This window comes from Thermomyces lanuginosus (genome assembly GCF_041956635.1).
Source record: "Thermomyces lanuginosus strain ATCC 200065 unplaced genomic scaffold VTN49scaffold_36, whole genome shotgun sequence".
Lineage (NCBI taxonomy): Eukaryota > Fungi > Ascomycota > Eurotiomycetes > Eurotiales > Trichocomaceae > Thermomyces > Thermomyces lanuginosus.
In genome coordinates, this window is record NW_027192370.1 from 381,522 (window position 1) to 405,785 (window position 24,264).

Below are 24,264 nucleotides of genomic sequence, written 5' to 3' on the forward strand. Positions count from 1 at the left end.
ATTGCTAGACTTGATAATCTATTGATTTGTGTAATCGATCAAAAATTCAGGCTCTGGTACTCCATACTCTTGTAGTTGGGACCAAAAATAAATGTGTAAGGAAAAAAAAAAAAAAAAGATGACTAGGCCGCGATTCGAACGCGGGAATCTTACGAAATCAGGGTTCCTCTGCTAAACCCCAAGTTGGGAGTTCAACAGCCTAAACCTGACTGTTTATTGGTCAGCCAGACTGATTCCGCTAAGGGAAGTGGCCAAAACATGGATCGGGGGTACTAACCGCCTTAACCACTCGGCCACCTAGCCTAGTTTTACAAAATTGCGGCGTAAAAAGTGGTCCAACACCCCGTGCACGCAGTTCTGGGTGTGTGAGTGGTGAATATATACACCCCTGCGTGTCCTACTAAATTTATTGAAAGTGCCAGGATATATGAATGATGGTTACCCTGTACAAATACAAAGCACTTTAGTTAGCATTTGATTAGCTAGTTGCGGAGTACTCCGTACTCCGTATAGTTAATGGAAATAGTCATTAAATGAACAACCAATCTGCCCTTGACCGATCCAACTCCCGAATCCAATCAAACCCATTATTATAATCATGATCATTGCTGGTAGCTGCCCGCTCATCCTGCCGCTGCCACATTGCCCGCAACACCCACGCTGCATTACGGAGGTTAACGCTGAACATGGCGCTCCAGAGCTCACCGAGCCGCTGCAGCGTGAACCGGCGCTGCTCGCGCGTTGTGCTCTCCGCTCCTGCGATGAAGGTTGGCCAGATGGTGCACTTGAAGTGCACGTCGCAAGGGGGGATCTGCGCGAGGTTGGATATTAGATCGTTTTCAACAGCGGCGCTGTCCCGCACATGGTCATGTATGTCATCAGTCGGCGAATAGCCGTGAAACATGCGAGAGAGCAACACGCGCTTCGCGTACAGGTATACGGCGGCCTTGTACGCAGCGGCTAGTGCGATGCGACAGCGAAGGTCAGGCAGGTAGAGGAAGGATTGCATCTCCTCCGCCCAGCGTGCTGGGTCAAAGGCCTCAATGTGCTTCAGCACGTCGGCAGGTGACCCGAGTCCGGCCTGGGACGGGGTCGTAGGAGAGATAAAAGACCACGGGTAATCCGTCGTCAGGTCGGAATCAGAGTATCGTTGCGCGTGGACAAAGAATATCACTTCGAGAAGATGCGCTGGGCAGCCGACCCAGGATGTCCGCTCTAGCCGCTTCAGGACTATAGGGCCGATGCTTTTGTTGTAGAACGGCTTCGACAATGCACCCGGCCGTGCGAGCGTCGATCCCATTATCTCGGTTCTGAAGAGTCAGTAAGCCATTATTATCCCCCAGGGATGAAGAAACGTACATCAGACATGCATCAATTACGAACGTATGCAACCCGTCAATCATCCTCTGCATCGACGGTACCGCAGGGGTTGCCTCGCGGCTCTTGAGAAGATTCTTTGCTCCTTCCAAATGCAGTCTCCACTCGCCGCTGCCGGACTCGATTGCGTCCAGCAATACCAGCACAAAGATGGCTGCCACAGTCCGGTCGTCATTGCGCCCGATCGGGTCCGACAGATCATGCGACAGCTGGCGCAGGGCCCGCTGCTTTAGGCACAAATAATGCCGGTACGCCTCAGGATTCGCGCTTTGGGATGGTTCCAGGACACTCACGTCGAGCTCCTCGTCTCGACACGGCAAACTGTTGTCAGGCGGCGTCGACGGAGAAACCAACCATCGCTGGTCGTTGCAACTGGAGAGATAGGCATAGTGGATTGCGCCTACGGCGGCCAGCGCGTCCGTCAGCAGCGACGACTCGCTGGTGTACGGGATAAGATCACGGTACGGATTTTTGACGGCATCGTACAGAGCCAGGTCGGGCGTACATTTCTCGTTGTCTATAACAAACGAGTCCCCCAGTTAACAATAAGATCGTACCTAGGACGTTTTCGCTCTCTTACAATGATGTATGTAGAATCGGGACAATCTGGGCACGTCCTGAAAGATTGGATCTACCAGAGAGAAAACCGGTGAGATGGACTGGGTCGATTGCATCACCAAGCTCGTCGCCGCATTCTTATCCCCCGAATCCCATACCGAAGACAGATATTGATGGCCGGCCGGCCCTTCTTCACCCTCGGCCGGTGCATTACGGTCAGGCCATACTTCGTCGAAGCTGCGGCCCATCAACTTGCCCCGACTGGCAAGCCCGCCCTTGACCCAGGTGAGCGGCTTGGTGTAACTGCATTCTTTACCGGCCTTGCGGCACTTGCGGCAGACCGGTTGCCCAAGATCGCAGACAATGCGGCGCCGACGGCAGGTGTAGCAGCCCCGGTTCATCGCGCGGGGCTTGAGCAAGACGATGCAGTGAAGTCTTCTCGAATCGACGACTGCGGATCGCGTTCGGCCAGCTGCGCGGCCATCGTTTTGTCCGGGGAGCCTGCGCGAGGCGGGTTGGGGATTGTTGACAGGATTGGCTGAGAGTACGAGTATGTTTTCTTTAGGTTAACGTCTGCCGTCTTGGTCTACTGATTCCCACAAACGCCGGAGAACTGGAGCGGATTACATAAGCTTTTGTGTGCAAACGCGGTTCTTGGATTGAACTGCTGGAAGTAAATAGTAATTCTCGAAGAGAAGAGATGCCCTAGGCGAACGATCTAGCGGGTCGTAGAATCGCAAGACCGTTGGCAGTGGCGTTGAGCAGCTGAAACCTCGCCGGTGACCGAACCCAGCTGAGTAGAACATTGTCACGATCGCTCAACCACCATAGTCCACAAGAACTCTCTACTTTCGCGCGCTCGGCGAGCTATCACCTTATCAACACTCGATCACCATGCCCCCTCGCCATGGTCTCCTATCCTGAAAGCGTCGATCACGCCGCGGCGCCGCCCTCATCCGCGTCTCGTCTGTCCGTGTCGCATTCTAGCCGCCGACCGCACCACCGGCACGGCCACTCGCACCATGGCGGCGCGTCTTATCAACCGCATAACGACTTTCCTATCTTCTCTCAGACCGGTGACGTTGAAATAATCATCTCCAGTAATGGCCAGGAGCGACGGTACCTGCTACACCGTCTAATCCTGGCGCAGTGCTCCAGCTTCTTCGAGGCCAGTACCAGCGACGCGTTGTCGCCTTTGGGACCGACGAGAGACGATGGACCATCTGAATCAAATCCCAGTTTACCCAGCTTTCCAGAGGATGGCGCCTCATCGGTGGTCTCCGGGCGCACCAGCCTGCAGAACGGCGCGCCGCCGAGAAAACGATGGCGATTTGAGTTGGATTGGGACAACCGCGACGGGGACGAGCCGCCGATTTTGGTGCAAAGGGTATGTAAACATTACTACTTCCAAGCTGGAGAGGCGCGTCGCTGACGGTTATAGCCACCGGAATACGGAAGGGATTTTGCACAACCAGCGACTCACTCGACCAAACCGCCGGCCCCTCCCCCTAGGTCCAGCTTCCTCCGTACCATGGCCAACATGGCGGGGATGCAATCAGCCGTTCATCTACCGAGCACGGCGCGGAATAGGGAGATCCCCGATGCGGAACTAGACCCCTTGATCCGGGACTATGACAACCTATTCCGAATCTTTTACAACTACCCGCCTATTTTGAACTCGGTTAACGTCGCTGTCGCGTACTCCGAATGCAAGTCTTTGCTCAATCTGGCCAACATGTACGACGCGCTGCCTGTCGTAGGTCCGCGGATTGATCATCACTTGCTCCGCTTCTCGTCGCGACTGTTCAAGCAGATTGCCAAGTACCCGCCAAGTTATCTGAAGCTGGGCTACCTGGCGCGCAGCCGCGTCATCTTCTCCGAGGCACTGATCCACGTGGTCGGGCAATGGCCCGCGGGGTTGCAGCAACTACGCAATTCCCCCTTACCAGATTCCGTTCTCGACCTGATTGAGGACAAGGTCGAAGACCTGGAGGAGCTAAAGGCGCGCGTAGACGCAAAGCTTTTCCGGCTGACTCTGACCACCTCGCGGGGCGAGCGGGTGAACCCATCAAATGCATACCTGGACTGGCTGGCCGTGTCCCTCTTCCGACACTGGTTTGTCGAGAATTCCACACCTCCACCGGCGTCGATCCTGAAAAATGGCTCCTCGCGCGACGCATCCCGCGAGGCTCCGCCACAGGCGCCAGCCGCCTCGGGCCGAGTCTACCGCCTGATCGGCTCATCTTCCCCTGATGCCTACCTCTCGCACGACGAGCTAAAGCGGTTCCTCAAGCAGCGGGCGACCGCGTCTTCTGATGCCCTGTACACGCGCGAGAATCTCAAGCGATTCGAGCGCAAGATGGACGAGATCAAGCGACTGGCGCGCGAGATCGTCAAGCCGCTGCTTCGGAATTTCCTCGAGCTGGATCTCAAGGAAACCGACGGCGTGGTTGGGCTCCCTTATCTGACCTGCACCAAGGTCGAGGAGAAGGATTTCCCTTGGGATTGATCTTACGATTGTATCAGTGATGTTTTATGCTATACGCGTGTACGAAGTATTTTTCATGTCTTCGCGGGTGTACGAAGTACGCTTCATGTTTCGTGTTTATGATTACGACTGACGACATGATATCCCATGCGTTTTTTGAGATGATATAACTAATCAAACTTTCGTATTCCATTTATATTATCTCCATCGCGCTACATATATATAATCAATACACATAGCGGAAGTTCCAATTCTCCCGGTCCGTCCGATCCTCAAAGGCATGCACCATGTTTGGATCTTTGACTTCGGGATGCGCCTCGACGTATTTGTCCTTGCGACGATTCTCGCGCTTCAGCCACCAACGCAGGACAAGGATGGTGATGAGCATGAGAGTGTAGCAGGCAAGATGGATGCTGAAGGCGATAAAGTAGCGCGGAGCATCGCGCTTGAGAAAGACTTGAGGGCCTATTTCTTCTTATCAGACCTGATCAAGGGTACTAAAAGTGAGGAATTGAGGACGTACCGACAGCATTCCCGGCGGCCCAGGAGATAAAAGTCGCTGCGACAACGACGGTTTTCTTCGTCTGGCCGGCAATGTTGCGCGAGACCATGGACAGCGTCAGGGTCTGCGCGGACCAGAAGGAGAGTGTGAGGTAGTAGCTAATCAGCAGACCAACCTGGGTGGCCTTGTTCTTGTTTTCGACGGTCATGAGAACGATAGTTCCGACGAATGAACTATCAATTCGATCAGCAAATTTCGCTTGAAAAAGCGGGGAGGATTATACGGACAAGATCAAATAACCAGCCATGACGAGCGTGTTCTGGCCCGTCTTGTTAACGAGCCAGGAGGACGACAGCAGGACAATGATGATGTAGAACCCGAGTACCATTGCCAGTAGCTGCGTCTGCAGCACGCTAAAATTGAGCGACGTGATGATAATATTCGCAAAAGCACCCAAACCGCTAGTGGGCAGCGTCGTGAAGATCTGGATCAGACAGTAACACCACAGCTGGGGGTCAAGAAGGGCCTCTCTGATCTGGTACGGGCGGAATTTCCGGTTCTGCAGACCCGTCCGGTTGCTGCGGACGCGCTCGACCATAAGATGCTTGTCTTCCTCGGTGAAGCACTTGGCGCGCATGGGCGAGTCCGGCATCATGATCAGCAGCACGATGCCGTACAGGACCGAGATGCCGCCGTAGGCCAGGAAGAGCGCCTGCCATGACTTGATCGCCTTGTCGTTGCCCAAAAGGCTGAAGCAGTAGGCCAGAAGGCCGCCGACGATCTGCTGGCCGCCGTTCATCATGTACCTGATTCTTTCAGTCTGTGTCCCAAATTGGGTTTATTTGAAGGTAGCTTTACCAGTAAGACACACGAGCGGCCTGCTCTTCACGTCGATACCACATACTGGACAGAATGACAAATGCGGGCTGGCAGCACGACTCGAAGATACCGAGCAGGGTGCGCACAACCAGCAGCCCGGCAAAGTTCTTGGTGGCTGCATGGCATGCCAGCACCGTTCCCCAGGCCATGATGTTAAAGCCCAGATACTTGGCAATGGGTACACGCTGCAGGATCCAGTTTGTTGGATATTCGACAATCAGCACCGCAATGTAAATGCAGGTTGTGAGCCAATTGTACTATCATTAAGTCAGCCTTGATCAGAAAAAGCCGTAGAGGAAAAAGAAGAAAAGTTACCTGCTGTCCCACAAGATTATTGTCCTCTTGAATTCCCATGATTGATGTAAACGACAAAGTACCCTTATCAATAGCCTGCAGGAAATACGTCGCAATCATGAACACCAGTACCCGCCGGTCAATCATACGCCGTAGCCGCTTATCCGTCTCCTCGTCAATCTCAACCTGGCCCATGGCCGTGTACTGCTGGACCTCCTTGTCGACGCGCGACAGGTCCGTGACATCCTTCTTAGGATTGTCATCGGTCGTTAGCACGCGCTCGACATTTTCGACTTCGTCGGTTTGAGCCTTGGGCTCGGAGGAGGGCTTCGAGCTGGCCATGTTGTCGCTCTGGTTTATCGTTGCATAACCATTGAGTCGATGCTACATTCTCTGGCAGGTTTAATATATATATATAAATGGTCAGTCAGTCATTCGACTCTTCCCCGGACGGGCCGGACTTCATTTCCCCGGACCCCAGCTTCTGCTCGCCCGGGGTATCGGGGGCATCGAAGCCAATGTGGTCCATGCATGGCCAAGACAGCCCGCAGGTCCTTGGTGATGCTTGTTCTGGAGCGACTTCGGTTAAATTCTGATTGGTCGAGTTAGGGTTTCTGCGGAGGTCATCCGTCGGATTCATATGTTGCTCGGTGTTCGGGTCAGTCACGCCCGAGCATAACCTTTGCATAGAGTGAATTGTACCGACTACACAGCTTTATGACGACGATTAATAGCTTTCTTCATGAACTTTATACCCCTCATTCAGTAGGAAGCTAAAGTGTAGTTGGAGCATCAACCATGTCCAAACCAGCCGCCAAAGACGTCCACAACGCCATCCAACGGCTCATTGATAATCTCATCAACATCAAAGATGAGACCGGGAAATTCCTCCTCCATCTACCCGACGGCCGCATCATTGACACCAAATCGTGGCATGGCTGGGAATGGACGCACGGCATCGGGCTGTACGGGATCTGGAAATACTACGAGATCACGGGGGAGCCGCGCTACCTGCAGATCATCGAAGATTGGTTCGCCGCACGGTTCGCAGAGGGCGGCACAACGAAAAACATCAACACGATGGCCGTGTTTCTTACCCTGGCATACGTCTACGAGAAGACGGGTAACCCGACCTACCTGCCCTGGCTCGACGCGTGGGCCGAATGGGCCATGCACGACCTCCCACGCACCCGCTATGGTGGCATGCAACATGTCACATATCTCACCGACAACCACCAGCAACTCTGGGACGACACCTTGATGATGACCGTGCTGCCGTTAGCCAAAATTGGGAAACTCCTGGGTCGTCCGGAGTACCTGGCCGAAGCTCGGCGGCAGTTCCTAGTGCACATCAAGTACCTCTTCGACCATCGCACAGGTCTGTTCTTCCACGGCTGGGTCTTTGAAGACGGCAACGATGGGAGCGTTGGCCACAACTTCGCGCAGGCCCGTTGGGCGCGTGGGAACAGTTGGGTGACAATGGTCATCCCAGAAATCCTCGAACTGCTCGAGCTTGACAAAGATGATCCGTTCCGACAGCATCTTATCGATACCCTCAACGCACAGGTCTCCGCCCTCAAGCGTCTTCAGGATCCCACAGGCTTCTGGCATACTCTCCTCGATCACTTCGACAAAGGCTCGTACGTCGAAGCGTCAGCCACGGCCGGATTCGCCTACGGCATCCTCAAGGCGACACGCCAGCGCCTGATCAGCGCGGACTACCGGGCAACGGCCGAGCGTGCCATCCAAGCCGTTCTCAGCGCCATTGACGAGCGCGGTGAGCTACAGAACACTAGTTTCGGAACGGGAATGGGAGATTCGCTGGACTTTTATCGCAAAATTCCTATCACGGCGATGCCGTACGGGCAGGCAATGGCTATAATGGCATTGGTGGAGTATTTGCGCACGTATATATAAATGATATATAAGCAGATACGCATTATGTCCAATCGTTCTCTGGAGATAAGATTGTAAATAGAGGGTGGAGTTGGAATCGGAGTTCACGGATGTCAACAAGTGCAGCTGCCCCTTGCTAAGTTGCTATCTACCTATTTGCTGTTGAAGCCAGTGGATGACAGTAGCATCACTTCCTAGTCCTGCTGTGTGAGCACCGACTATACTATGTATTGAATAAGATAGGGAGAATTTATAAGACAGCGCTATTAAGTACCTATTGGGTAAAACACAGCTACTAGGGTTCCAAATCGTGTTTCCAAATTAGGAAATAAACTGCCATTCTCAGTACCAGGGAGAAGGCAACGACCGACAGAGGGTGTATTATAACAAGAGCGAATGATACAATTGCATCTGCTGCGCTGCTTCAGAGTTTTTCGTCTTTACATGTACCATAATTCATCTGGAGTGTTTTCTCGATTGTCGGCGTTTGCTCGGCCGTTTAGTTGGTTTGTCATTGGCGGACGATCGCTCGGCCGGGGTAGCTTTCTCGGTGGGTGGCGTTTGCTTGGCTGTGGTGGGTTGGTCAATTGGTGATGTTCGCTCTGCCGGAGTGGCTTTCTCAATGGGTTGCGTTTGCTCGGCCGTGGTGGCTTTCTCGGTGGGTGGCGGTTGCTCAGGTGTAGTGGGTTTGTCGATCGGTGACGCTTGCTCTGCTGCGGTGGGTTTTTCAACGGGTGACGTTTGCTCAGCCGTGGTGGGTGCTTGCTCGGCCGCGGCCATTTGGTGAGAACTGAAATCACCTTTTGCTCGCCCCAAGCTCATGCCGACTTCGACATCCACCATGATCTGCTTCCGGCTCCAATCTTCCAAGTCCTCGTCGAATTCAATCCGTTCCGGCTCAAATGCCACGATGATGCTGGAACCACCGTACTGGAAGTAGCCAATCTGGTCGCCTTTGGACACTTTTTGGCCGGGGTTCTTGAGTTCCTCATTGATCCTGTTTCACACCGTTAAAACTTATCCAGATTAGAGACGCACATTGTAAAGTGAAATAAACATACACAACGCTCCCCACGTCCGTTGCTCCAATGGCAACGAACAGCACCTTGCCAAATTTCTTGCTTTCGATGCAGAGACACGACCGTGCATTGCGGGTCAGAATGTCGACCGAGCTTCGCAGTGCAACTGGGTCGACCTGGTAATAATCGCCAGGGATGTGCTTGTGCCAGCACACAGTGCCTGGCACAGGGGAATGGAATCGATGGTAGTCTTGGGGGCTCAGGCGGAAACTTGCTACGGAGCCATTGGCCCATCGGCGGGACTCTTCCTCGTCATCAATGAGGTTGGAGATGGTGAAGTGAGTCCCCTTGATCCAGAGCGCCCGCGACCGCTCAAGAGTAGGGAAAACGACGACGCGCGAGTCGGCGACAACGGTCGCCGTGCTGTCGTCGTCCTTTTCGTATATCGGTCTCGAGCCGGGCTTGTGACGGCGGATGAAGAAGTCCTCAAAGGTTGTATACTCTTCGACATTGGATGGCTCGAACTGGGACATGTCGATTTTGTAGAACTGGACGAATTTTCTGATTTGTTTATGAGATTTGGGTTTCGATTCTGCGATGCCTACGTGGAAATAGTTCAGCATCTGCGTACTCCAATGCATTGGCTCTAGCCATTACCGGACTCATAGTTCTTCTCGTGCGTCCACAAGCGCATCGCATGGGTTGTGTCGATCCATTCTGTGATGGGATTGAACAGTAGTAGCAGCTTGAGCTTCTTGAGCAGCGGCTGCTGCTCACGTTTGAACTGCTTCGTTCGACGGTCGACAGTCAACCAGCCAACTTCCCGGTGCCATATTGCGAGTGCGATATGGAAAGCCTGCACCCAGAGGCTCAGGAGAGTGTAGATAATGGTGGTCGCGAGGCCCATTTTAAGTTATTTTCTTTTTGATATTTAGCCAGTTTGAGAGAATATTCGTAGAAACAACCCCGACAAGTCATTTAATATCAGCACAACTACCATGATCGTAATTGTCCCAGGACGGTTGGACTCCATGATCTCTGATGTCATCGGCAGGTCAGAGACTTTTACTGAATGATTGACGAACTTGGGAAGCAAGCTTGGCCTTGGCCAAGGACCCGGACAAGGTCTAGAATTATGAATAAGGATTGGCCATGTCCTCAGCCCACTCAGAGTCCAGGTAAATTTCCTGTGTGGACTGATGGTGATCCTGGATGGTTTGCAGCGGCATCAAAGTTGGCAGCTGCTGCAGTTACTGCCTCAGGCATAAGTATTGATCACGTGAATGATGAGCGTTTCGAACAGCTGTCCGTGACCTTGAGAAGGACGTTTGATCCGTACGCGTTTGCCAGGTATGTTCGGTATTCTGCCATCTCTGTTTACTCTGATTTTTACGGTACTAATGAATTGTAGCATATCCATTGGCTTTGACCGGTTCTGAACTTGGGCAGGCCCAATTGTTCGGCCGGCTCACATCCTTTCTTGGAAATCTATCAACACCTATCTTCCTCGAGATCTTGAGCTTCCAACCACTCCAAGCCGACCCTCCGTTCGACCAGAGAGGGCCAGCAAAATGCTGTCCTCTCTCGGCATCAATGGCCCCAATGTGCGCCAGCAAATCGCGCAGGTTCTGAACTTCGCCCTCGTCCTGTCAACCGCGTTCATGCTATGGAAAGGTCTCTCCATTGCGACGAATTCACCATCACCGATCGTCGTCGTTCTGTCCGGGTCCATGGAACCTGCCTTCCAACGTGGTGATATCCTCTTTCTTTGGAATCGTGCGGAGAGGGCGGAAGTGGGGGAAATTGTGGTATACAATGTCAAGGGGAAGGACATTCCGATTGTACATCGGGTTGTCCGGTCATATCCTGAGGATTCCAAGACAGCAGAAACTGGGTAAGTCATATCATTTTTCGGAGTGTTCTGTTCGTGCCAGCGTCAAGTTGCTGATCAGGGGCTTGGGAATCGTTTAACAGGGAAACGACTACCTCACAAAAACTCCTCACCAAGGGCGACAACAACAACGCCGATGACACCAACCTGTACGCGGAAGGACAGAGCTATCTTGACCGTCAAGAGGACATTGTGGGCAGTGTTCGCGGGTACTTCCCTATGGTGGGATATGTGACCATTCTGCTGAGCGAGTACCCATGGCTGAAAACGGTATTACTGGGCATTATGGGGTTAATGGTGATACTACAGCGAGAATGAAAGGGAATTTGTGTATCTTTGTGCTTTTGATATCAAATATCATTGCATTGATGGACTGACTCACCAGGAGCATCATGCTCCACTCTAGGCGGATTACTACTCGTAGGATCCTGTTATAGATTGCTGAATGATAACACGCATTCCCATCTCATTGACTCGGGACATCTCACACACTGCAACTGTCAGTATAAGCCAGGGCCCCAGTCCAATCTCTATAAATCCGGCCCGCGTCGGATCGTGTTCTGCCTTACAGTACACCGCTACCCCGCTATCAGATCCAGTGCTACTAAACCTCTTATCGTTGCCACAACGTCCTCTCCCACAACTCCAATTCAGAGACGCGACAATGGGCAGCCAAAAGAGAATTGCAAAGGTAATATAGATTCGTCTGACCTCTGCTCTGCTATTTCGCAACAACCTGCCGGAAATTTTCAGGAATTCAACTAACGGCCCGCAGGAGCTCGCTGACTTGACCGAGTCCCCGCCAACCGGCATCCTGGTCGAGCTGGCTGATGAGTCGAACTTGTACGCATGGCGCGTAACAATGGAGGGACCGGAAGGTACACCATACGAGGTGAATACAGCACCATCCTCCCTGAGCTCACATACATATCCTCCTTCTATCGTTGTATTCCTCGCTAACAGTGTCCTTTGACGCGGTCTATATACAGGGCGGCAAATTTACCATCAACCTGACTCTCCCGACTGAATATCCCTTCAAACCACCCACCGTCTCCTTCGCGACCAAGATTTATCACCCCAACGTTTCAAACGACGACAAAGGCAGCATGTGTCTCGGCATGCTCAAGTCGGACGAGTGGAAACCCAGCTCGCGCATCGCCGCCGTGCTCGAGTTCGCGCGGCAGCTGCTTGCGGAGCCCATGCCGGAGGATGCCGTCGAAGGGAGAATCGCCGAGCAGTATCGGAATGATCGGAAGCGGTTCGAGGAGATCGCTCGGGATTGGACGAGACGGTATGCGACGAAGTCGAGCTAATCGTTCTCCTTGACTTTGTTGGTTTTACCATGGCAGTGGCTATGTGTGGGTGGGTCGATGACTACATCCTTGGGATCTGGCGTTTTCATTACAGTATATCTTTCTGCGTCTGCGGTCATGGATCGGTTGTTTCTAGTCAACTACATGGTTGTCATGATTTCGATGGGTAGAGGGGCAATGCATGAAAGAGATACAGCGAGTTTAATCACTTTCTTGAATGTTTTCTCTGATTCTCACCCATTCTCTTGTCCAGACTGCCCTTTTAGAGATCAAGGCGTATTGGAAGTGTAAGATAGAGGAAGAAAAATTCTTAACAGGTGGGTACATTACAGATATAGTATGGACTGTGAGCGTCCCGAGCTCACCAATATGTCATATATGTACACGCCAAATTCCAATGCCACGCATCTTACTTTGCCCCAAACGCCAATCCTAGATTCCCATCATTATATGTTTGTACATCCTGTACAGCATTCGCCGATACTAGAGTGAACTGTCGGAGCGCCTTCAACGTCCTATTAGCTTCATATGCAAGCAACCATTGAAAGCGAATTCGAGAGTGACCGTGGGAAAAGATGTTGTCATAGTCTTTCGATCCACGATATCATTTGTCAGTTATGGGCTTGATTGACGCGGCCAATCTTTGAAAATGGTCCCCTCGAGGGAACACTGTAGATCATTCGTGTTATTGAAGTTGACGCGGATCATGACCTCCCATGCACGGGAAGAATTGGTCCATTGATGTTGGAAGACGTGCCACCTCCCTTCCCGTAACGTTGTGCCAGTCGCTCTAATCGGTCAGTGAGGTCGCCAAAATATGGCTCGACATAGGTCGACCACTGTCGGACGATGAACAACATGATACTAAACAGAATTATGGCAACAGCGAGGTGAAATAGCCCTGGAGTCGGGAGCACTGCCGGCCCATTCTGCGCGGGATCGTTGGTGGGAACCGGTTGCGAGAAGAGATAGCCCGGCAAGTAGACCAAGTAAGTGAGGATAGTGTATATCAGCGGGCCGTGTAACAGATATAGCGGCAGGCTGATACCACCAAGATACCGCAGGGTGAGATGAGATAGCGCATTGCGAAGGACGGGTGAGTATAGAATCGCTGCGCAGAGCATCTGAGCGCCGAGGCCCGGCCAGTACCGCCCTTGCGGAGCGCCATCTGGGAATAGGCGCAGCCCGATTTGATACAGCTGGTTGCACCACGGCGCGTCCGTATAATACTCATTTGGAAAGGAGCACAGATACAGCCCGAGAATAGCAAATCCAATCGGGATTGCTTGCCGGACGGCAGACATTCGCTTTGGAGTGGCTGTTGCGGTCATGGACAACTCTGCTAGGATCATTCCAGCAAAGGTGCAGATGCCAAATGCTGATCCATAAATGGTTAGCCAGACTACTGCCAGGCACAGGAATCGAGGGAGTCATACGATCCAAGGTTTTCCAACACCACAGATACAGAACGATCTCCATGACTATTCGAAAGGTTGGCGAGGCCTTGACGGTGGCGAGTAGAGTCAGAATCACGTAGAGTGCGCCCTTGAAGAGATGGAGCAGGGTCCATTGCGGCTGGTCATACACATTCGCCGCTTCCGTCCAAGTACGGACCAGTTCGTGGATCAAGTCCCCTATGGCGCTGATCCACGATGTGCTGGGCCTTGGACTGGTTTCCGTCAACCAGAACGAATCTGTCTGGTACGCGAGCCGATAGGCGCCCAGTTGGCAGAGTAACCAGGACAGCACCGTCACCGCGGCAGCCGGCAACACCATTCGACAAGCCCTACGGTAAATGCTTGCAACCAAGGAGTTGAAGGCATCATTCACGGCCCCCGCCCGGGCCAACTGTACGGTCTTGAGAGAATTTACAAATCCCAGAAGAACAAAGAACACCGCAACCCACGCATTGCCTTGGATGACGAGGCGAAAGAAGGGACGCTGGAAGAGATACGTGGAGGTCTCTTTCCTGGTGGGAGGGATCAAAAAGGTCCAGAAACACAGACACACATGGCTGGAAACGACAAAGATGGCGGCAATTCCGCGAAGCCCCTGCACGACGCACCGCCGAATCAGCAATCCACCTCGATTGGGCTCGCGGTTCAGAAATAACCTACATCCGCCCAACTCGTGGGCCGAACACTACTTGCGACGGGCTTTTTGGAATTCGCAGCAGCTTCCGGAGCTGCCATGACGGGGAAGGCAACGATAAGAGAGGAAGGGGAAGGTTGAGAAACGAGTGACAGGCTCAAGGAACACCGAAGTCTTCTGAGGAAAAGAAAGACTGCCCGGGAACGGAGCAGCCTGACTGGAGAAAATGATAGAGAAAAGGATCCTAAATGAGTGACACTGAAGCAGACGTTACATTAAAGTACACAGAACGACAGGATTTGGGCAACGGCTGGAAGTCTGGGGTTACGGCATGCCGTGGAGGCCATACAGGGATTATGCCAGCTCGTTCTCCGTCCAGCCTTATTTTTTTTTTTTCTTGTTTTAATAGGGTGAATATAATGGCCGCTCAAGCGCCAAGGATTGGAAACCAGTGATCGGCCATTTTGCCATGCGAGCAGCGAAAATAGTTAGCATCTTTGGGGGGTGTGCATCATCAGAAGTCTGGCTGGCGAGGAGCGCCAAGACGGCTTAAGGTGGTTCATGGCCAGTTATAGTGCGACTAGCGCCCAGGGAACAATCGCTGATTGGATGGGCATCCAATTAGTTGGTTAAATTATCTGGTGAATTGCGGTGAATTTGACTACTGTAGTCACTGGCTCAGGGGCTCAGACCAGTTGACACTTCACAAGTCGGTTTAGCGCTTGGTGAAGATTCGAGTTCCATCATCCAGTGGTATCAATCCGTGATCAACAAAAGCGCGGCAGACGATCAGCCGTAGCTTTCAGGGCGCAGTTGAATATGTAGGGGAAACAATTCGTCCTTCGTATTCGTGCATGTTTAAAAAAAAAAAAAGCTCAGGGAAGGCATCCGGCCCGCTTATTGTTGCCTGACAGGAAGCACGTGCTCACTGCATAAGGTGCCAGAATCAAGCCCATCTTTCTTCCGTGCAAGCTAGTCCCCCAAGGAAACGGCCAGTTTTGTTTCCAGAAGGCCGGTCCGCAAATCAATTTCACCGCTGGCGGGCGGGCTGGCGCTGAACTTCCCGCATGGCTTGGCTTGGCGGCATTTTCCCCGGAAATTTCGAAGATTGAAGCCGTCTTCCCCTTGTTTCCCGTCGCCCCTTTTTAATCCAAATCTGTAGCCACCACGGATTCCTTGACTGGCATCTCCAGATGTACGAACCCAGCTGGATGCACATGTTAGCTCATTTCAACGGTCGTACGAGTAATGTCCACCCTATGTCGGGTCCATCATAATCCGTGTCGTCACTCCCCGTCCCTCTCCCTGACTAAATTGGGGAGAAGCACTGGCCAAGGGGAATGAGACCAGAAAAACGGCGCACGTGACATCCACATTATCATTGGTCGAAGGTGTTCTGCGTCATTTGAAGGCTAGATTGCTGCACCCCAACAGCAAGGAGTCCATCACCTTACTTTGATTCTAGATGCTGGACATGGACGATTTTGGACGATGGTGCGAAGTGACCGTGGTTTCGGGAATCGTCCGCAGGGAATTTATCTACAGTGCGTATCACAATAATTGGAGCTAGGCCGAATAGAGATTCCTGGTATTCCGACTGGCCGGTCGGCAACAATGCACGAATAAGGATCCGGCAAGGTTGGATCAATAGTTTATAGTATGTAGAATATGTGACGAGTCGACGAGATCTGTCTGCATGCGGTTCTGCAGATAGGTACCTACAGAAAGAGAGCGCTGGTTGGCTTCGTCTCCGCGAACGAGACGCCAGTGAGCGATTTCGAACAGTCCTGAAAGCTTCGTCTTCGAAACACGGCCAAAATTGCCGCCGAACCTCTTCACCCCTGTTGCCTCGCCCTTCACTCCTCCACTGCGGTCCCTTCGTCTTCTTCTCCTCAATGGATCGCTCTCCGTGTGAAAAAACTGCTCGTCTTTGACCTTAGCTCGTTTCGTTCGGGTCGTTTTCTTGCTCCACTTCGGTTTTTTGCTTCGCTTCAGCTCAGGAGATCATCGCTCCGGCCCGCTCGTTTTGCCCGAATACGGATCCGAGTTCTTGCTATGTCAGGAGAATTGGTCCCTGCTACGGTCCTCTCTGTCTTCGAAACTCAATCTTAGCTGTGACACCGTCGTGGTGGCTCTCAATTCCTGGTGATTGATTCCGTCGCGCCTGGAACAAACCCACCACTTCCCCTCCAAGGCGCGGGCTACTTCACAGCAAACAAATGTACAGCACCAGACGCCCAATACTTCCGAGTGACCATGGTCACGCAGCATGGGAATAACGCCCGCGTTTGCTCTCCCCGGCCCTATGATCGGGCGGCATCTCCGTCAATGCGTCCGCGCCGCCAGCGCCAGCCCCCAAATCTGGTCTTCACAGAAGGAGCCTCTCCGGTGACGACACCGTCGACTCCTATCAACGCACACGCAGCACGCCCCTCCCCGGTTCCTTATCATTTCCGACACCAAGACGGCGACCTAGCCCTGCCATCCGGTGCTTTCGCTCGGACCAACCATGGTGACCCTCCGCTCAGTGCACCGTTGAAGTCACCGACATTCCCAATAGTTCCGAGAGAGGATCATGCAGCATGGCACCCGCGGGAAGATTTCAGCCATGCGTACAATACCTACCGCCCTCCTCGGCCTCGTTTACGAACTTCCATGTCCTCTAGTTCGCTTCGAAATCAAAGACGGTCGCCTCACCCAGACGACTCGATGTTCGAAGTTGGCCCCAATGGACGCCCTCCTCTACGATTCCCACGGCGAATTGCTTCCGACTTGCAACAGAACGATGCCATGCGGGATAGTCAAAACTCGGCGCAGATGTCGACATCGAGCTTCGAAAGAGTGAGCGGAACAGAGGGGAGCAGCGTCCTGACGAAAAGTAGCTCTATCACCGACATGTCTCCGGACACCCCGGACCACTTGCACGGCCACGATGATGATATGACTGTGGAGGACGCCATCGGAATGTATATGGACGATGTCGCTGACGTCGTCGACGTTTCTGACCCTTCGCCGCCGGCTGCTCAAGGGCTGAACGGGCTCTCAGTGATCGCGGAAGCTGATCCACTGACCTCAAAGCAGGCTACGGCTGATCTTGCTGTTCCTGAACCAAGCTCCGAGAGCAAATCACGAGAGATGGATTTGCCAGAGAATCCGCACTTTACGACTGATGCTGTTGCTGCTCATGAATCAACGACTGGGAGCCAGCCAGAACATGTTGAATCACCCGAAAATTTGTCCTCTACGACTGATGCCGCTGATCATGAGTCAGGGGCTGGAAATCAATCACAAAATGCCGATTTGCCCGATGATCCACGTGAGAGTCGCCAAACCGATGAATCGGTTGATGGACCGGTTGACGGGTCTAGTACGGTTAGCGGTTTGGCAGTAGATGGAGCTACTGACTCCAAGGACGAAAGCGTCACAGAACCAGCGGCACAGCCGCCGCCAGCAGTGACAACGCCAGAACCGGAGCCAAGCTCGAGCCTGACCGTGGACACCCCGACTGCTGAGAAACGGAATCCACCGCCTAGTCCACGACAGTCAGTCATTGTTCGCATACCCGGTGAAGTGCCTCCACCGTTTCTGCCAGGGACGGATGGGCGCGATCAGTATGGCTTTCGAAAGGCCTCCCATTATGTGACCAAGTCTCAGTTTGAATCCTGGCATAGCCAGTATGCGTCGTTTTTGGAGGTTCGAAGGCAGAAGTGGGTGGAGCTGCTGGAGTCGGCCGGCCTGCCGACCAAGTCACCGGTGACTTTTCCACCCAGGTCCAACAAAATCAAGCGGTATGTGCGCAAGGGCATTCCCAGCGAATACCGAGGTGCGGCCTGGTTCTACTACGCGGGTGGGTTCGAACATATGCATCGGCATCCCGGCCACTACGCCGAGCTTGTCCGGAAGGCGATGTCGTCTCCTCGCAACAACGACAAGGAACACATTGAGCGAGACCTCTATCGTACTTTTCCTGATAACATTCATTTCAAACCCGACTTGCCGCCTGAAATGGGTGAGGCGAACGGGAATCAGCGGGTGATCGTGGAAACGGAGATCATTCGATCCCTTCGGCGGGTCCTCTATGCTTTCACACTGCACAATCCTGGAATCGGATACACCCAGTCCCTGAATTTTATTACGGGCATGCTGCTACTTTTCCTCCCGGAAGAACAGGCGTTCTGGATGCTTCACATCATCACGACAGAATTCATTCCAGGGACACATGAGATCAGCCTCGAGGGGGCGAATGTCGATCTCTGGATCCTGATGGTGTTGCTCAAGGAGAGCTTTCCGTCCATTTACGCCAAAATTGCAGGCAGCACTTCAAGCAACAGATCCAAACCGCCGGTCCTGACGGTGTCCACGCGGCTTCCGGACATCACCTTGGGGCTGACAAATTGGCTGATGTCGCTGTACGTGGGGAGTCTGCCATTGGAGACGACTCTGCGGGTGTGGGACTGTCTGTTCTACGAAGGATCCAAGACGTTCTTCCGCGTTGCGTTGGGAATCTTCAAAGCGAGCGAGAAGGATATTGCGGCCGTTTCCGACCCAGTTGAGGTGTTCCAGATTGTGCAGACGGTGCCGAAGAAGCTCCTGGACGCCAACATGCTCCTGGAAGAGAGCATGTCGCGACGTTACCGCGTAGGACAGCGCCGCATCGACGCGTTGCGCGCTGAGCGCCGCGAGGCCATCCGACGGGAAAAGACGCGTCTCTCGCTGCTGGCGAACAAACTGCTGACGGAGAATGAACCCCCGCCGGAACGACCGGCCACTCGATCTGGAGCGAGAAGCCCTCTGCCTAAATTGCGACAGGCGTTTCGATGAAAGTACACACGTTCGCATCACTTCTTTTCTGTTCAAATAGACGTGGCGGGTTTATTCTAAAAAGGGAATCCTCTGGTTTGTTCCAATTTGCATGGTTCATACATGATACATGGATGGGGTGTTTTTGTGTATGGCATTGATACCCGATGGCCTTGCATTTACATTTTTACATGGAGGTTTTGAGAGCGTGTCTGGCAAAGCTTCTGTGCATGATATATTTCGAATACAATTGTACTAAGTTATAGATTCAAATAAATCTACACTTGAGAGATAGACTTTCAAGTTCGTTCACATCGCTCTGATCAGTTGGCAGGTCCAGCCATAGCCATTAGGTATCGTCTGCATGATAAACAAGGTTGATATATTCACTTCACAGCCCGAACCACCACCCAGACCGCACACTTGAGCATACCCGTCACGACAGCCACCACGGCCTTGAGCCCGCACGCGACCACGCTTCCCAGCGCGCGCACCACACCGGGAATCTTCTGCTCATTTTGGAAATCCGGATCGTAATCGAATTCCTCGACAGCGACCCTGTTCCCTTTGCTCTTGCTCTTTCCAGTGTGATTTCGTGATGATGATGATGATTTCTTCTTGCTCCGTTTCCGGCTGTCTTTTTTATCGGCAGAGTGGAGCTGAGCCATAAGTTTGGCTTCCTGCTCGGCTTCTTCGCGCTCTGCTAGTGTGGCAACTAGCTTGCCTGAGAAGCCCGTACGCGGGGATGGGGCAACAGTTGACCCGGACCATGTCGATACCCGGGCGGGTGCTGGGCTGGGTTGCACTATGCGCCGAACAACCGGAGTCCGCGGTGTTTCCTGACCGGGGATGTAAATCTCTGTGTCGATGAGAACCTGACGGGTGACTGCGTCGGAGACCGCGACGGCTAGGACCGCCGCGATCAACGAGTCAATGGCGTAGAGCGACGGGATGATGGTTGTCGTGGCATCCGCATTGAGGGACAACGTCATTGTTCCGAGATCCAGCGTCGCAAGCGGATCTGTATCTGATGCTTGCGGGATCACGGACATGTGCGGGTTGGCGCTCGCGTCGGCGGCCTCGACGGCATTTGGAACTGCGGGGCTCGTCACGACGATGGCCGGCGGCTGCGGCCCGTCGTTTGAGTCGAGCGTCTGTGAGACGCTGATGTGGAGGATGCCTGGTTTGGCGATTTGAACGCGCGGAAGAGGGTTGCCGTCCTCGCCGACAGGCATTGGCGAATGCTGCTGGAGCAGCGACGGATGGTGCAGTTCGTACCGGCCGTTGCGCGCATCCCAGTGCAAGCGACAGGACTCTTGTGCAGCGGCGCGGTTAACCGCGTTCTCTTTGACTTCGAGTGCGTCGGTGGGTGCCAGGTTGTGCTGGCGCGCGAGCTCTGCGGCCTGTTCCACCGCGAGAGTCGCAGCAAGATTGGAGAAGATGTTGGTGACGAGGCCGTCATGCGGCGGCTGACGACGAGCCGGATCCTCGAGGGTCAGCATCATGGCGCGCACGCTGCGATTCGACTGGTGCGGGTGCGTTCGCGTCAGCACGAGGCCGTCGGCATGAACCTGCATGGTGTAGAATGGCAGCTGGGGGTCGGCAAATGTAAATGTCTCGATGTTAATCCTGAAAATTTCTAACTTAGCCCGGCCATGTTTGAGAAGCAAATCAGCTGTTGTAAGTGATGTACCTTTCCATGCGAAGATTGAATTTGCCCAACGGCTGCTGCGGTCGTTGCCCATTGGCAGCTTCCCACAGACTCACTAGCTCATCCCGTGTCGAATACTGTATTCGCGGGTTGAGCGCATCCTCTGGGAAATTGACGACGCTTGCAGGAACCGTATTTGGGCCAAGAGCCGCATCGACCTCGGCCAGCGGAACAAGATTCCCCGGCTGCGAGGTCGGCGTGCTACTATTCACCAACGTAGTACTATCACCAGAGCTCATTCCGGAATCATATGACGAAGAATCGTATCGCGCAAAGATGTGCTGTCGCGCTTGTGCAGCTGGCGCTGCTGATGCTACCGGTGTCGAGCTTGTGCTCTCCGGCGGCTGTTGCCTCTGTGCTGAGGGAAATGAAGGTGATGATGATGATGAACTCGATGCAGACGTAGCTATTGTACTACCCCGTGATGCCGATGCCGACGAAGAGCCTGCATCTTCAACGACCTGAACGACCACAGACTCGCTTTTCAGCGAAAAGTCCTGCAATGGCACAGACGATGCATTTTCTGTTGGAGAAGTCGGTTGGCTGTATTGACCTTGCATTTTCCTTCGAAATGGATTCGTAGTTGTATAAGCCGTATTCATTCTTGTCGCCGTGCGCCCGCGAAAAGCTGGAACTAATTCTCGCCGGAAATATGCGGCAACTAGAGATTACTAGTATATTAACCGGTAGATTGGGATCGGCGATTTGATCGGCCTTGAGACCTGCTCAAGTTGTGGAATTGAGGAGGAATATCAACGAACGACCGGCGTCCGCAAAGAAAAGGACTTAAATCATATAGGGAGAAGTAGGAATGTTCAAAGGCCCAGCCGGACCAACACGCTAAACTGCGAGAAACCAGAACGCATGTTCAAAAGACCGAGAAATCAACGAGAAGTCTCCATTAAGTAGTTGGCTGCGAACTACCTAGCTTACTTCCCCCCTCCTTCGGAGGATTGGCAAACGTTCGTTTCATAGTTTCATGATAAACGACGGCCCGTCATATTAAATGCCAAGTCTTGGTATTTCACGGTCGTGGGCTCGTGGCCGTGTGAATACGACTCTAATAAACGGTCCTGGACCTTGACAGGTCAAAAGGATGTGATCGCCAAGAGAACCAATGCAGAAGTCTCAGTACCAAGCCGGCCTAGCATTCCAGAGAGGTGATTGAATGGGGAGCTCATCGAACGGCCGTGAGGGGGATTGAACCGATGGGTGGTGATTGGAAGGTTTGGTCTGGGGACGGGCCGGACGGCGCGTAGTGAGGGGCTAGGATTGGATGGCTGAGAACGGCCCAATCAGGATTGCATTCAAAGAGGAATGCCAACTAAGAGTTGGAGTTCGGAAGTGCTGGATGATAAATGTCATGCATATTTCCGCAGACAGAGTAACCGAGTAATAGAGATGGGATTTGGGTGCGATAATAAGAGTTCTGGGCGTTGGAGGTATAGGTATTGCGAAGCAGTTGTCGTCTTAGGGCTTAGGGCCTGGATGGACCCAGCCCTAAACAAACAGCCATTATTCGAATGTTTCTGTAGCAGATCAAAATACGATCGATCAAGTCTAAAGGAAAGCAATTTGAAGCATGTGGCAGCTTCTAAAGCTCATTGTAACTAGTATACACCGCTATTGTACAGTTATGATTGCTGGCGAACGGGCTGCGCCAGAGCCCCTGCCATGGCAATCGCGCCCTCCATGTCGCCCTTATTGTATAGGAACAGTCCCTGCAATGCCGCCGTGCTCGTCGACTTGGACCAGTCAGCTTTGTTGCCATTCTCATCCTCGACGAGCCCGAGCCTCTCCAATTCCGCCAAAAATCGGTTTCTATAGGTCCCATCTGGATCGAATTCACCGTAGAAACGGTCCCAGAGGGCTCCTGCTTGATACCGTGTGGCCTCTCCGAGTCGGACGACCATGTCCACGCGCCCCGGTCGGATCAACGCCTCATCCAGCCTCTCCAGATGGTTCGTGGTGAGGAAGATGATACGTTCTTCTGCACTGGCAACACCGTCAAGTGCATTAAGGAGGCCGGAGAAGGTCACATTAGCGCCTCGGTACCCATCTTCATCGGTCTGCACTCTGCGGTTTGAGAATGCTGCGTCAACATCCTCGAGCAGGATCAATGTGCGATTGGGGATGATTGTGAGAAGGTGATTAAGTCGGTCATCAGTCAGGCCCCGCTCACTGAGGTTCAGAATTGCAATATCGTAGTCCAGTTCGCCCGCCAATGCTTGAATAAAAGAGCTCTTCCCACTGCCAGGAGGTCCATGGAGAAGGTAGCCACGACGATAGGGAATCCCGCGGTCATGATACCATTTGCCACTCGCTAAAAAGTCTTGCACATCCTCCACAATGCGTTCCTTGACACCCTTATCAAGAATGACGGAATCCAATGGCCGTTTCCGTCGTGGATGGCCAAATTGTCGCCATTCTGTCCCCCAACTGTTGTAGATGCGTGTTTTACCTTCATGCGACTTTGCGGCAATCGCGTGGGCCTCCATGAACAAATCTTCAAATATGCGGCGATGCGCGTACAACGTGGTCAAGGTGACCGTCTCCCAAGGCCTTCCCGTCTGATGGTCCCGCGATTTGGATTCGCGGACTCGATTGACCAAGATGAACGCATTTTTGTACCGTAGTACGTGTTTTCCAGGGCCCGGTATCAGCGTGAATCGTGTGTGAATGGCACCGTTCGAGAGCTCGACTTTCTCCGTCTGGATCGAAAGCTGGCGCATTCCCGGCGTGAATTTATTAAGCAGCCGCTCCATGAACCCGGCCTTGCTACCGTTCACAGCATTTCGCGCATTGAGTTGTGACTGCTGATATAGGGTCATCCAATGCAAGAACCATTGGTAGGATTCATCCTTGTTGTTGATTTCAATATCAACCAGCATGCGCCGGCGGAGGAGCGCGGCGCCATGTTTGATACCTCTCTGTGCGAGCCCGAAAGCAGCCGTCAGACCAGCGAGACCGAATCCCTGCAGAAAAGAAACTGTTTAGCATGACCATTTCTTGGATTGCGAAGAAAGACGAAGGGAAGATACGTACTGCAGTGAATAGCGGATTGCTGGCGAGCTGTGACAGGAAGCCGCCATCTCCGGAGTGCGATGGGCCCGACGCTGGATTCTGCCTCTGCTGGAGGATCAAGTCCGCCGCGGACGGTGCGTTGGACTTTGACCCATCTGGTTCCATGCCAAGGGTTGACGGCATCGACAGCTTAAGATCAATCTTCCAGTGTTCCCAATTCGGAGAATTTGTTCGGTTGCGGAACAACGATGTTCCGGGCCGACATCGCCCAAAAGCTTCATGTAGATGGTCCAGTCCTTTGTATTCGCGAAGTCGCAGCCATTCTGCTTTGACAATCAGTGATTACTTACTCGGACGAATTGATCAAGACAATTTGGAGATACTCCTCTTTTGACCCTAATAGATATACTTAGGTGCCCTT

The 24,264-nt window shown here is 53.0% G+C and overlaps 12 protein-coding genes and 1 pseudogene across 13 annotated transcripts; 6 read left to right on the forward strand and 7 right to left on the reverse strand.

The window, feature by feature from the left end:
- Positions 1 to 119: 119 nt before the first annotated feature.
- On the reverse strand, positions 120 to 303 carry VTN49DRAFT_t84 (annotated as a pseudogene). The gene has a single exon. The product of its transcript is annotated as a tRNA-OTHER (tRNA).
- A 226-nt stretch (positions 304 to 529) lies between these two features.
- VTN49DRAFT_5921 (uncharacterized protein) lies at positions 530 to 2,336 on the reverse strand (the record flags this gene model as incomplete). Its single annotated transcript, XM_069414032.1, has 3 exons — positions 530 to 1,310; positions 1,360 to 1,894; positions 1,958 to 2,336. 3 exons carry the CDS (start codon positions 2,334 to 2,336, stop codon positions 530 to 532), a joined length of 1,695 nt encoding a protein of 564 aa, XP_069266145.1.
- Positions 2,337 to 2,842: 506 nt separating this feature from the next.
- VTN49DRAFT_5922 (uncharacterized protein) lies at positions 2,843 to 4,444 on the forward strand (the record flags this gene model as incomplete). Its single annotated transcript, XM_069414033.1, has 2 exons — positions 2,843 to 3,322; positions 3,377 to 4,444. 2 exons carry the CDS (start codon positions 2,843 to 2,845, stop codon positions 4,442 to 4,444), a joined length of 1,548 nt encoding a protein of 515 aa, XP_069266146.1.
- A 205-nt stretch (positions 4,445 to 4,649) lies between these two features.
- VTN49DRAFT_5923 (uncharacterized protein) lies at positions 4,650 to 6,440 on the reverse strand (the record flags this gene model as incomplete). The annotated part of the gene is made up of 5 exons (XM_069414034.1): positions 4,650 to 4,888; positions 4,947 to 5,158; positions 5,213 to 5,731; positions 5,784 to 6,061; positions 6,120 to 6,440. The coding sequence occupies 5 exons, from the start codon at positions 6,438 to 6,440 to the stop codon at positions 4,650 to 4,652; spliced, it is 1,569 nt and encodes a 522-aa protein (XP_069266147.1).
- A 456-nt stretch (positions 6,441 to 6,896) lies between these two features.
- On the forward strand, positions 6,897 to 8,015 carry VTN49DRAFT_5924 (uncharacterized protein; the record flags this gene model as incomplete). Its single annotated transcript, XM_069414035.1, has 1 exon — positions 6,897 to 8,015. One exon carries the CDS (start codon positions 6,897 to 6,899, stop codon positions 8,013 to 8,015), a length of 1,119 nt encoding a protein of 372 aa, XP_069266148.1.
- A 435-nt stretch (positions 8,016 to 8,450) lies between these two features.
- On the reverse strand, positions 8,451 to 9,920 carry VTN49DRAFT_5925 (uncharacterized protein; the record flags this gene model as incomplete). The annotated part of the gene is made up of 3 exons (XM_069414036.1): positions 8,451 to 8,991; positions 9,056 to 9,614; positions 9,671 to 9,920. The coding sequence occupies 3 exons, from the start codon at positions 9,918 to 9,920 to the stop codon at positions 8,451 to 8,453; spliced, it is 1,350 nt and encodes a 449-aa protein (XP_069266149.1).
- A 228-nt stretch (positions 9,921 to 10,148) lies between these two features.
- Positions 10,149 to 10,452, forward strand: VTN49DRAFT_5926 (uncharacterized protein; the record flags this gene model as incomplete). Its single annotated transcript, XM_069414037.1, has 2 exons — positions 10,149 to 10,363; positions 10,425 to 10,452. 2 exons carry the CDS (start codon positions 10,149 to 10,151, stop codon positions 10,450 to 10,452), a joined length of 243 nt encoding a protein of 80 aa, XP_069266150.1.
- A 132-nt stretch (positions 10,453 to 10,584) lies between these two features.
- Positions 10,585 to 11,222, forward strand: VTN49DRAFT_5927 (uncharacterized protein; the record flags this gene model as incomplete). Its single annotated transcript, XM_069414038.1, has 2 exons — positions 10,585 to 10,907; positions 10,988 to 11,222. 2 exons carry the CDS (start codon positions 10,585 to 10,587, stop codon positions 11,220 to 11,222), a joined length of 558 nt encoding a protein of 185 aa, XP_069266151.1.
- Positions 11,223 to 11,349: 127 nt separating this feature from the next.
- VTN49DRAFT_5928 (uncharacterized protein) lies at positions 11,350 to 12,217 on the forward strand (the record flags this gene model as incomplete). The annotated part of the gene is made up of 3 exons (XM_069414039.1): positions 11,350 to 11,595; positions 11,680 to 11,796; positions 11,894 to 12,217. The coding sequence occupies 3 exons, from the start codon at positions 11,350 to 11,352 to the stop codon at positions 12,215 to 12,217; spliced, it is 687 nt and encodes a 228-aa protein (XP_069266152.1).
- Positions 12,218 to 12,921: 704 nt separating this feature from the next.
- Positions 12,922 to 14,409, reverse strand: VTN49DRAFT_5929 (uncharacterized protein; the record flags this gene model as incomplete). Its single annotated transcript, XM_069414040.1, has 3 exons — positions 12,922 to 13,595; positions 13,654 to 14,269; positions 14,335 to 14,409. The coding sequence occupies 3 exons, from the start codon at positions 14,407 to 14,409 to the stop codon at positions 12,922 to 12,924; spliced, it is 1,365 nt and encodes a 454-aa protein (XP_069266153.1).
- Positions 14,410 to 16,564: 2,155 nt separating this feature from the next.
- VTN49DRAFT_5930 (uncharacterized protein) lies at positions 16,565 to 19,129 on the forward strand (the record flags this gene model as incomplete). Its single annotated transcript, XM_069414042.1, has 1 exon — positions 16,565 to 19,129. The coding sequence occupies one exon, from the start codon at positions 16,565 to 16,567 to the stop codon at positions 19,127 to 19,129; it is 2,565 nt and encodes an 854-aa protein (XP_069266154.1).
- Positions 19,130 to 19,494: 365 nt separating this feature from the next.
- Positions 19,495 to 21,379, reverse strand: VTN49DRAFT_5931 (uncharacterized protein; the record flags this gene model as incomplete). Its single annotated transcript, XM_069414043.1, has 2 exons — positions 19,495 to 20,737; positions 20,802 to 21,379. The coding sequence occupies 2 exons, from the start codon at positions 21,377 to 21,379 to the stop codon at positions 19,495 to 19,497; spliced, it is 1,821 nt and encodes a 606-aa protein (XP_069266155.1).
- A 1,074-nt stretch (positions 21,380 to 22,453) lies between these two features.
- VTN49DRAFT_5932 (uncharacterized protein) lies at positions 22,454 to 24,026 on the reverse strand (the record flags this gene model as incomplete). Its single annotated transcript, XM_069414044.1, has 2 exons — positions 22,454 to 23,794; positions 23,865 to 24,026. 2 exons carry the CDS (start codon positions 24,024 to 24,026, stop codon positions 22,454 to 22,456), a joined length of 1,503 nt encoding a protein of 500 aa, XP_069266156.1.
- Positions 24,027 to 24,264: the final 238 nt, after the last annotated feature.